General features: G+C 38.1%; 1 protein-coding gene across 18 annotated transcripts in view; it reads left to right on the forward strand.

Moving 5' to 3' along the window:
* CADPS2 (calcium dependent secretion activator 2) overlaps positions 1-12,287 on the forward strand; it is a 586,770-nt gene that overhangs the window by 136,268 nt on the left and 438,215 nt on the right. For all 18 annotated transcript variants that reach the window (XM_045846981.1, XM_045847023.1, XM_045846989.1 and 15 more), the window contains exon 2: positions 10,731-10,844. In XM_045846981.1, coding sequence (XP_045702937.1) covers positions 10,731-10,844 — 114 coding nt within the window. The remainder of the gene's footprint in view (positions 1-10,730; positions 10,845-12,287) is intronic.

Here is a 12,287-nt window from a genome sequence, read left to right on the forward strand (position 1 = left end):
TGTGACCAAGCATGATGGGGGTGTTTTGGAGGTAATGAGAAGGAGGAGAGGTTTTGTTCAATTCTTCAGGCTGATCACATCATGTGGTTGGCTTTCCTAGATTCCGGTGGTTCTGTGTCTTGACCTGGGTATGGAGAACATGACCTGGGGAATTCAAGAAGAAACCCCAAGGGTAGCCGGTGGCTAAAAGCATGCCAGCCAGATGTACTTGGCTTTGCCCCCAAATTAGGTGAATTAGACCACTTTCTTAAATTCTTTGAGTCTTAGATTTCTCCTACTTGGAACAAGAAATGCACCTCATAGAGAGAGTAAAATCGTCTTTATAAAAGGTTAGAGATGTGCTTCCTATGTAGTTTTTCAATTAGCATTAGCTATTATTACTAGGTATTAAATTATACACTTACTAAGGGTGGCCAAAGGGAAGTCACATTGTTTCAAGGGAAGATTCCTCATGATCTATGCTGATATAGTCCAGTAGGATTACCTGTAGAAAAGCATCGACTAGAAAGTTTGTCTGGTGGCTTCTGAGAGACTCTTCTGACTTTGCAGGACCATAACATGGCAGAGCATGTGCTGGATGGCTTCAAATTTAGCTGTTTTCCTTTGTAGTAAACCTTCAAATCTTACTTGTTTGGAAGCTTTATTGATCTTGTCAAACCTTATGGGGGAAGGAATGACCTTTGATTGTACTAAGCACTTCTCAGAATGGCTCCTAAGATTTTTGTTTCTTTTTGAATCCTCTACCATGGTCTCTCAATTACTTCATTGCAACGGATTGGTAAGGCTGGTATTATTTATGATAATTAGGTATTAGTCAGGGTTCTCTAGAGAAAGAGAGCCAACAGGATACATATATAAATATAAAAGAAGATTTGTTATAGAACTTGGCTCATTCCGTTATGGAGGTCACAGAGGTCCACGTTTTGCTTTCTGTAAGCTGTAGAGTCAGGGCAGGTGGTAGTATAATTTAGCCTGAGTCTGAAGGCCCAAGAGCCAGGAACTCTGATGTCCAAGGGTGGGGTGGGGGTGGGAGGAGAGAGAGACAGAGAGACAGAGACATTGATTGGTTGCTTACATACATGCCCCCACTGGGGGACTGGGTATCCAGCCTGCATCCCAGGTAGTACCCTGATGGGGAATTGAACCCACAATCTTCTGATGCACAGGACAATGCACAAACCAACTGAATCCCCCTGCCAGGGTGGTTTGCATTTGCTTCTTATGAACTTACATTATTCCTGGGGGCCATTAAAGGTTACTATCATAGGTTCAATTCATTTTCAGAGTGGTGGGTGAAATGAATGCTGTCAATGAATAAGAGGGTCCTGAAGCAAATTTTGGGGGTATAATGACCAACAAGACATGCTGGTTTTTTCTCTTTCCTATCACCATGTTCAGGAAGATGAAAGAGACTTTTCAAATAACTACTCAGCACTTAACTTGATTGCCTTTTGCAGGACTAAGCTTAATAAAGAAGACAGAGTCAAATAAGAAAATGCTAATGGGTTAAGGGGTCATATAGTGATAGGGCAAAAAACTTGAACATGGGTTCAGGAGACTAGGTTAGGGTCCTGGTTCTATGACCTAACTGGTTCTGTAGCTTAACCTCTCTTTTCTATTCCAAAACATAGGGTTAATGACATCGGCTTCACTGTCTGACAATGAAAACCACTAGGCAAATACTTAGATATTGAATTTTGGCATCTGTTCAGTTTTCCTTCAATCAGTCATTGTATACATAGGGCTTGCTACAAGTTTATATACTGTGGGGCCTGCTGCTATGAGGCTGCCCCTGGTTTTCAAGTGAGCAAGACCGTGGTCATTTGTGTATATCTTCAGGGGACACCTGGACATCACACACATTCCTCTGTAACAGTGCTGTCCAATTGAGATATAATGTGAGCCACATATGTAATTTACAAGTTTCTGGTAGCATATTAAAACAAGAGAAAAAACAGATGAAAGTCATTTTAATAATGTATTTTATGCTTTATGTCTAAAACTTTTTTTTAACACTTAAGCAATATGCACGTATTACAGAGATGTTTCGTATACTTCTTTCTCTTGTACAGAGTGTTTGAAATCTGGTATGTGCTTTAGACTTACAGCACATGTCAGCTCAGACCAGCACCATTTCAAACACTCAGTAGCCATGTTGGTTAATGACGACTGCCTTGGACAGCACAGCTCGGGTGGTCTCTTGTTTATTGTTTATCTGTATTCATCTTAAGATTCATTTTTGTCTCTAGCTTCTGCAATTGCTGAAATGAAATCACCATGTACTTCTAAAGTAATAGCAGTTGTAACACATTTAATGTATTAAGCACTTTTTTCTATTATGCCATTTACTACAATTGCCTTATTTATTAGATGAGTTATTACTACCCTCACTGGTTAGATAAGGAACTCGAGGTACTGTGGTTAACTGATGTGCTTGAAGTCCCTACAGATTGTGGGGGATCCTGGATACAGACAGGAAGTCTTATGCCAGTCTTTGCTCTTCATCACGCACTCTGCTGCCCCAGTAGTCATGTGTAACCTTACTAACTAATGAAATAGGCTATTTTCTTATCCATGGTGGTAGTTTTAAGTAATCTTGAATTTTCATAATGGTATGATAAACAAACTTTTTTGTGGGGTCAGGTGAGCATGGGAATACACTTGGCTATCCTAGTAAGGAATAGTTTTATGGTGACCACCTGACATCTCTTTGTTCCTTTGTCCATTCTTAAAAAAATATGTGTGCATATAGGCATTATTTTAGTATGGGATTAGAGCTGTGAGCTAAAATCGAATTCTTATCCTAAAGCAGATTTTATTCTGATGGGGATTTAAATAATGGGCAAATAAATATATTGAAACTAAACATGACATAGCAGACAGGGATAAACACCTCTTTTTTTAAATTTTTTAAGATTTTATTTATTTATTTTTAGAGAGGGAAGGGGGGAGAGAGAGACAGACATCAATGTGTGGTTGCTGAGGGTCATGGCCTGCAACCCAGGCATGTACCCTGACTGGGAATCAAACCTGCAACACTTTGGTTTGCAGCCCGAGCTCAATCCACTGAGCTATGCCAGCCAGGGCAGATGAACACCTCTTATTGGGAAAAAAAAAGTGTGGCTATGAGGGAGACAGAAAATAATGTGGTGATTGGAAGGAGTGTAGACTTTAGATCAGGATACTGATTCAATTTCTGCCTCTGCTTCTTAGGTCTTAGTAGACGGTAGTCAAGATGCTTATCTTTGAATTTAATTTCCTCATTTGTAAAATGAGGATTAAAACTTTATAGGAGACTAGGAAGGTTTAAGGACACCTGTGTGGAATGTGCTCAGCACAGGGCAGCAGGGACATTAATAGAATTCATGGACTTAACATTCCTAGTGTCAGTATTACTAGCAGCACTCCCCCTCCCCCAGCCAAAGACGGTCTTATGATGGCACAGAATTCTGTCAAGGTTTGCATTCCACTAGTAGGTCAGTGAGAATGTGGACAGGAGTAATTCACTTAGGCTGAGTCAGCATAGCCTGGGCCCATTTACCCATAGTACAGTGGAATTATACTGTTTTGTACTCATCACTTACTGTACCTTTATTATAAAATATGTTCAAGTGATATTTGCAGATTTGGGGCTTTTAAATCCCCCATTTCAATACTGTGGGAGAATAGATTTCAGTCTGCCAAAATAACTTTATTTTCAGTCTACCTCAGGCACTTAGTCTCTGGTGTTCCTTGTTCAGTGGGCAAGTTCATTGGATAAAAAGTTTTTTCATATAAAGTAACACATGGAAAGAATATTTTACTTTAGACTTTATTACAATAAACTTTACCAGCACTATGACACTTTTCCCTGGTTGGGTATTTCATTGGGATTTGTATCTAGGATTTGGTTCAGTCACATATGACACAATAAACCCCAAATAGAGTGATCTGTACATGGAAGTTTTATTTCTCACCTGAGTGGAGTTGAAAGTGAGCAGTCCAGAGTTGCAGTGGCTGCTATATCCTGGGAGAAGTCTCGGGCTCTCTTTTGCTTGCTTTTCCACCATCTTCATGGACCAAGTTGGTAGTTCCAGCTAGCATATTAGGTTTCAGCAAGTAGGAAAAGAGGAAAGAGGAGAGTAAAAAGTGTCTGCTTCATGTACCTTTTTTTTTGTTTTCTGGGTGTTGTGCATACTTTTGCTTGTATCTCACTGTCCTTAACTTAGTCATTTGACCATGCCCATAGTCAAGTGCAGCTGGAATTTGTAGTCTCAGATGGGCATAATCATTGTTGCAAATTCTGGGCTTATAGAAGAGGGCAAGAAAAGTTATTTGGATAGAAAACTATTAATAGCAATCTGTGCCAAACGGTTTTTTAATGTGTAGTAATTTGGTCAAGGCCCTCTGTTACTCTGTTCTGATAGGCAGTTTGGGGAGGCCCATTGTTGCAGTAACATGGGAGGCACTGATGATTTGGCCCAGTGGTTTTATGTAGATCTTTTAACAAAGTGTTGATGGGAAGAGAGAAAGAAAATTGGACCTCTCTTCTAGTCTTTCCCGGTTACTATTTTTTACTACATTTAATTAACTGACACTAAAACTATGCCTTTGTGCATTTCAGACTGTTTGTTCCCGAAGTGACTCTTTTTTTACCTCCTTGAGGGGAAAAAGTATGAGTTTCTACCTTTCTTTATGAACACACCAACACGTCACCCTCTGGTTCCGGAGATACAGTACCCGTTAGTCACCTGTCACTTTGCTGAGGAATCTGTGATCGCCTGTACTCACTGGGCGTCATGCAGCACCCATTCTGAGTGTTGAGGCACGTGATGGGGGGACCACAGGCTAGGGCAGGCTCCACTCAGCAGTGGCAGCTTCAGCCTGAGTAGCGTAATGGCTGGTCTCCTCCTGTCGTCAAGATTCTGGCGTAAGTCTGCGGTTGATCATGACTTAAAATGAAAAGACTAAACTCTAATGTGGACATTAAAAAAGAAGAAAAAAACTTAAGAAACATAAAACATCTCTCTGAACCCTGAAAGTTGTGTTTTTCCTGGGACAGTTGTTGTTATGGGTAAATTGTCACTGCCAGCCAGGATTTATAAAATGTAGCTTTTAGTGTCAGTATTTGAAGTATTCTTTTTAGAAGCTAGTCTCCAGGTTGTATTTAGATATTTGCATTGATATTTGTGTTCTAGTTAAGCATCTGCAATTTAGTTTCATATATTAGAAAGAAAGCTCTTTTAAAATTTCCATTAGATAAGTTCTGCTGGTTAAATTTTTATCTTTGAAAAATAGTTTAATCATTCATTGGTAAGTGTACTAGTGCAAAGATGATATATGGACAAAACTAAAATGTTGGTTGCATAATAATAAAATCGAATGCCCCAAAGAATGTTAATTGATAGATGGTGTCAAACTGGATGAATACATGTAATGACAAGTTCCTGCTTTCTTTAAACCTGAACTGATGAAGGTCTTTATAATGACCCGAATGGAGAGTGTGGACAACACATTATGTCAATGGGTATAACAAAGCTGGGAGAGCTCTTTGGTCATTGAGTGAAGGAATTAGAATTTTAAAATATTCTAATCAACTGGAACAATGGACCAAATGAATCCAGGGAAATGAAACATGTCTTAGTGAAGCACTTGTAAAAATGTTTTAGAAAATTTTCTTGATTATAATCATGATATGAGTCAGTTAGCGTAACTGCTAAGAAGAGTTCATTTGTTCTTAGTTTGAATTAATAGACACAGAGCGCTTATAATGTGGGAAATGGTCCTCCCACTTGTCTGTTTCAGCCACACCATCCTTGCAGAATCATGATCAGACTATCCAGTATATTTTAGGGAGGACATTGCTATATTAGGAGTTTTATTTGCATAATGTTATGGCTTTCAAAGTGCTTTCTTATACTTAGTTGTAGTTAACTGTTTAATGCTTAATTTATGGACAAACTGGAGAGTATACTTAGGATATTGGGGGAACTGGAAAAATTTAATTTGGGAAAGAGAAGGCTCACAAATAACCCAGAACCTGTGTTCAAGTTTCTGAACTGCTATGTTGAAAAAGGAAAGAGTCTGTTTTACCTTAGATAACATAAAACTAGGATTGTGTGGAAGTCATAGGGAAACAGGTTTTAATTCTTTATAGCTGTCAAAATTAGAATTGGCTTCATTGTGAAGTAATAAAGTAAGAGGTTTGTGTGTTTTAGTTTAATAGGCTCAAGTGGAGCCGAGAGACTTTGGTATGCATTGTGTACATTACATACCAAAGATCAGTACATTAATTACAACAGTGTGTTGTTCATGATGTGTTTCTGACATTGTCATTTAGTTTCATTTAACATGATGGTATTATGTTTCATCTGTGCCATGCTCTAACACATTTGCCCTGGTAGATCAGTACCTCTGATGGATATTCATTTTTTTAAAGATTTTATTTATTTATTTTTAGAGAGGGAAGGGAGGGAGAAAGAGAGAGAGAAACATCAATGTGTGGTTGCTGGGGGTCATGGCCTGCAACCTAGGCATGTGCCCTGAACTGGGAATTGAACTTGTGACACTTTGGTTCACAGCCCACGCTCAATCCACTGAGCTACGCCAGCCAGGGCTTTGGATATTCATTTTAATTAAACAAAAAATTCACATTAAAGCCTCCCTCCAAAAATAAAAGATATACTATATTTTTCAAACTATAAGATGCACCCCCAAATTCAGTAGGAAAGGGGGTGTGTCTTATAGTCTGAATGTAGCTTACCTGGCTTGCTGTGATGGGGGGGCGGTGGTGGAGTGGGGTCACAGGTTATTAAATATTTTACCACATTTTTTGCTTCAAATTTTTTTTTCTTATTTTTCTCCTTTAAAACTTAGGTGAGTCTTATGGTCTGGTGCATTTTATAGTCCTAAAATTATGGTACCTTTCTTGGACATCATCAGCCTTGAAATGTTAATGAAGGGATCCAGGAAATCTTTACCTGAAAGGAGAATTGAAAAAGTCCATTGTTCAGAGGGGAGAGGGGAGGGAATTTCATGGGAATTTCAAGGGAAAAGGGGAAGGGTTTATAGGAACAAGTATAAAGGACACATAGACAAAAACTAGGGGTGGGTGGAAATGGGAGGGAGGTGGGGAGGGCTTGGTGGGTTAGCTGGGATGGGAGTAAAAGAAAATTGTACTTGAACAATAATTAAAATAAAATTATTTTAAAAAAGCCCATTGTTGTACACGGCTCTGTGCACGGTGATCAGATTTAAACTGTGTGTTATGTATTATAAGCATTCTGAGTTTAAAGATATGCAAAGTTGCGATTATAGTTTATTTGAAGTCTAAATTAAAATTTGCATAGATAAAAAGGGTCCTGTGATTTAAATCCTAAAATAAATAAAGCGGTATAGGTTGAGAAATCTTTTTCACCTGTATTTTCCATCTGCCCAGTTCCCACCACCACCCTGCCATAGTTTCTGTCTGCATTTGGAAGCAAATTCAAATACAAATTATGATTTTGCCTGTTTTCTAGGGGAGGCTTATTTCGTGTACTGTTCTATAACTAGCTTTCTTCCCCAAGATAATTTGAAAATCTTATCAGTACATAATAGAACTTTTTCATTCTTTTAATAGAGCTAATAGTGTTACCATTGTTTGAATGTCATATTATTTACTTAGTTCTCTCATTTATGAAAATTTAGGTTGTTGGCTTTTTGCGGGGGCTGCTATAGGGCTGAGGGTGGAGGATGGGTAGCTGCAACTGTGCTAAGAGCTGAAATTGACCCAAATTAATTGCCATTCCAGTTAAGCTTTCCCCTTTACATCGCAAGCCTTTAGTAGACTCCAGAGGACCCAAAGAGTTATATTAGACAGATACTACCCGTGAACTTCTTGGAGATATATTGCGGATGCTTCCTACTCCACTATCTTCCCAGAACCCTGCCCCTCTTGTGTAGATTTAATTTGCAGTTGTTGGTTATGAGCGAAGTTAGGCTTTCATAGTTTGAGTCATTTTTCTGAATGTATTCATTTTGTCCATTTTTCTGATGGATTATTGATCACATTCTTGTCTATATCTAGGATCCATGAGTTTGAAAATTAGCTCTTTAGGATATGAATTGTAAGTATCTATTTTTCTGTTTAGTCTTTTCCGATGATTTTATTTATGGTACTTTTTGCCATGCTGAATTTGTTTTTAATGTTTATGCAATTAAATTTATGACATGTGGATTTTGATTCATTGTTAGAAAGGTCTTTATCATACCGGGATTTAAAGGAGTTCTCCCATTTTTTTTGTTTAGTAATTTACAGTTTCATTTTTTGTACAAAAAATTTTTAATTCATTTGAACTGTAATTGCATGTGTTATGCTCCACTTTAACTTTTCTTTCTGCATTGCTTCTCAGTTATTCTAAAACCGTTGACTTGTTAGACCATCTTTTACAACTGACTTTAGGTGTTAATAAAGGCATTTCATAGTACCCATCTGATCATATCTGTATCCATTTCTTAGGTATATTCCATTGGTCTCTATCTGTTGATGTATAATAGCTTATTTTGATCATGCAAACAACGTTTAAGGAATTCTACTTTCTGACAGCTGTGCTGCTGCTGCTGGATTTTAATTTCTTTTTTTTTCTCCCTATCTTTTTTATGTGGAAATATAGACCTCTTCACTATACTAATAAAGTATCCATTATTGGGTGTGTGTGTATCACTATAATATTTGTTGACATTTTATGTCTTGAATATAACTATAGTAATTTTTATTCATTAAAAAGTTGAAACCTCATATTTATCCAGGTGCTTCTGGCACATTTTGTAACTGTACCAACATTGGCGTTTCTAAGGAGGTGGTTTGTTCAAATCCCCTTTCCTAGATTTATACTGATGAATTTTCCATGCCATAATGGCCAAAAGTAACTCATTGACACAATGGCTAGTTATAAACTGGTAAACTAGAAATTACAAAAACTTAGAGGAATGTTTAAAGAATATAAAGTCTGCTGAGAGAAAATTGAATGAAAAAATCCACTGTTTTTTTAAACAACATTTATCAAGGAAGCAGATTGAGGCATATGATAGTTAATGTCGCCTCCAATTCGTTGTTATTCCTACGTACATTTCCATTATTTTGCCTGGTCACTTGGTTTGCAAGTTGAAGCTGTTCTTGGCGGTTCCCAGGACTTGGCACCTGAAGTGTTCTCAGCTGTCTCTCTCTCAGCAGTTGCTATCTTATTTCCATCTGGTCCCTTTTTTGGACCCTGCTTAGAGAGCTAAAGTCATGGACTTAATTGTCTTGCTTACATACACACAAAAGGTCCCTGCTTGTATTCTCATATTTTAGAAATGGAGAATGTAATATGATGATGTTTCTGCATTTCAGCTTGATTTAGCTTTCCCTAGAATGGAGGCCATACCCTTAGTAAAGAAATGGTTTGGCCACCTCTCTTCACTGCTCAGGGCAAAAGGTTTTTCATACTGGGGTACAATAGGACACTTCTTTATCGGTCTGTTACTACCAGCAACACTATCTTTACAAGCTGTTTAAGCTTTTTAAACTGATTTAAACTTATATCAAATCAGCCTATTTTTTTGAAGCCAACTCGTACCAGTTTGTTTAGTTTTTCTAATCTTTTAATCATTTTATCCTCAGTATATTTCCAAATGCTTCACATCTCTGTGCAGTATCCAGACTGAACTGAGTTCTTTAATTGTCTGGTGAGGATCAAGTGAAATGGAGAGTTTACTCCTGTCCTGTTTCTATATGTCTTGGGATTTGTGTTATCTTCAAGATTGTGTTTTTCTTTCTCCAGTTAAACATTTAAAAAAAAATTCTTCTGCATGACCTGATGTGCCCTTCCTCTAGAGAAGTTTGGCCCTTATAGTCAGGGCTGGCTTCATGGGCAAGAGCCCGTGCAGTTGCACAGGGCTCTGTGCTCAGAAGGGTCCCAGACTTGTTTTAATGCTGTTGTTGCCGACCTGAAATTCTTAGTATTTTAACAAGGGGATCCTCATTCTTATTTTGTCCTGGGCCCTACCATTAAGCAGCTGATTCTCATTGTAGTTGATGACTAGACATGGTTGGTAAGCCATAGTTCATGTCTATCCCACCCTCAATAATAATTACAGTAGTGAGACCCAAGCCAAGGAAATTGGGTTGCCCTGGTTCACAGCTCTTCCCCCAAAGTGCTTAAAGATGCACTCACTGCTCACCTGTTGCACCTCTGTTCTCTTTTGGATTTGTCTCCTCCTTATTGATCTCAACTCAGTCATTGACCTATCTATTCATGGAATCCAAACTTTTGGCATCCAACAGATGTCCTTTCTGGAGGATGCTGTCTCAGAGTCCCCGTCCTTTGCAGTCTTCCTCCCTGTTATCTCTTTTCTGGGGCTGATAGTAGTCCAATCACCTTTCTGCCTTCTCTGTTCAGGACAGCTGGCAATTTTGCACAGATTAATTTCTCATCCAAATTTTAGTTTTTCTTTGCCTCTGCAAAGAGACCAGGGTAATAATCATAGGAACTCCATCTGGGGTAGAAATTTGGATTTCAGTGCAATGTTAGGATTCCAGAGTATATGGGAAAGTGAATTGAAAATGTTTTACAACTGAGCCGTAACTATAAATAGTAGGACTTCTAAGGTTTTATTTTTCTTTACCATAAAGTTAATTCTAAGTGTCAAATCTAACACTCATATAGCAAATACAACTTTTTAGGATCATTACATTTCATAATTGGCAAAATTTTCCCTTTTTCTCATAGCTTAACAAGCAACAGTTGCAGTTACTGAAAGAACGGTTCCAGGCCTTCCTCAATGGGGAGACCCAGATAGTAGCCGATGAAGCATTTTGCAATGCTGTTCGGAGTTACTATGAGGTAAGTGGGAAGAGCTTTGTTCTCGGCATACTAATGCTTCATTAAAGATTTTTAAAGATGGATTTCCCATTTTTAGAATCTCACTGGAATGATAAAAAAGGCTATGAGTTTGTAGCCTTCCTGAGAGCATTGTCAAGTCTGTTTTGTAATTTAAAAACTCCGATTTCACAGCCTGGTTTTGAGAGATAAACAGAATTGGAAATTATTCACATCTTTTGAGGGGAAGTAAATGGTTTAGAAAAAATTTTTGGCAGTGATGGATATAGCTGAATATAGCTATCTTTGGGTCCACATGTCTAACTTATCCTTTTTTAATTGGGATTTCAGTAGTAAATTGCTATCTTGAGCCATTTTGTTACCTAAGCTTTATAATAATTAAGACCAGTAACTAATTTCAAGAGGATAAATTGAATTCTCTTTCCTTCCTGAAGGGATAATACTACCAATGCCACCTTGCTATTTCTTCTGATTTCAGTGTGTGACTCATCAGGAATTCTCTACAGATTTCCTATGAGCACCAGTTTTCACACATGGTCATTAGCTGCTTCAGTGAGTTGCCAGTCAGTGTTAGGTTTAGAGAGTTCCCTTTTTTTCCTAAGCATTTCAGAGTTATTTGGGAAATGGATTCCTTCCATTACGCAGATAGCCAAGAGTGTCCAACCTTTTGGTGTCTCTGGGCCACACTGGAAGAAGAATTGTTGTCTTGGGCCACACATTGAATACATTGTGACATAATCACAAAAAATGCCATAATGTTTTAAGTAAGTTTATGATTTTGTGTTGGGCTCCATTCATTGCCATCTTGGGCCACAAGCAGCCCATGGGCTGCTGGTTGGACACCCCTGTAACTTTCTACTGAAGAAGCAAAACGTGCAAACATGTATTTGACTAGTAAAAATAAACTGTGTGGGGTCAGTGTGTCTCAACTTCTGTGAGACAAGGAATACTATCTTTACATGAAAAACAAAGTAACTGGATGTACAGATAATTGGATGAATTTGTAAATCATTGATACTATGCCTCGGAAGTTATCTGATGCACCCTGAGGGAGGCTTACATTACCCTAAGCTTTGGCCCCTTGAATTTGTGGAATTGGATGGAAGTATAGGTATCTTGCTTAACATGCTTGTGTATGGCATGAATCTAGTGGCAATAGCGGATGTTACCTAAGCGGATCTTGCTTGACTCAGAGTATCTCAACAAATATAGGAGCTCAGTATCTTAAGTATAGGATGTTACATTTCATCTTGCAAGACTCAAAGCCTGAATCTTTGAGTCAAAGGCTTACAAGATGAAATGTTGTGCTGAATCTTAAAAGATAAAATGTGAGGGCCTTTACTTACATGAAGTAATAAAACAAAAGAAAAGTGAAAAGTCTGTGTGCTGATTAAAGGAAAAGTCTGTGTTCTTACTCAGAAAAGCAAGTAACAAAAAAAAAGTAAT

The sequence above is a fragment of the Phyllostomus hastatus genome, unplaced genomic scaffold, assembly GCF_019186645.2.
Source record: "Phyllostomus hastatus isolate PE091 unplaced genomic scaffold, TTU_PhHast_1.1 phas_contig_118, whole genome shotgun sequence".
Classification (NCBI taxonomy): Eukaryota; Metazoa; Chordata; class Mammalia; order Chiroptera; family Phyllostomidae; genus Phyllostomus; species Phyllostomus hastatus.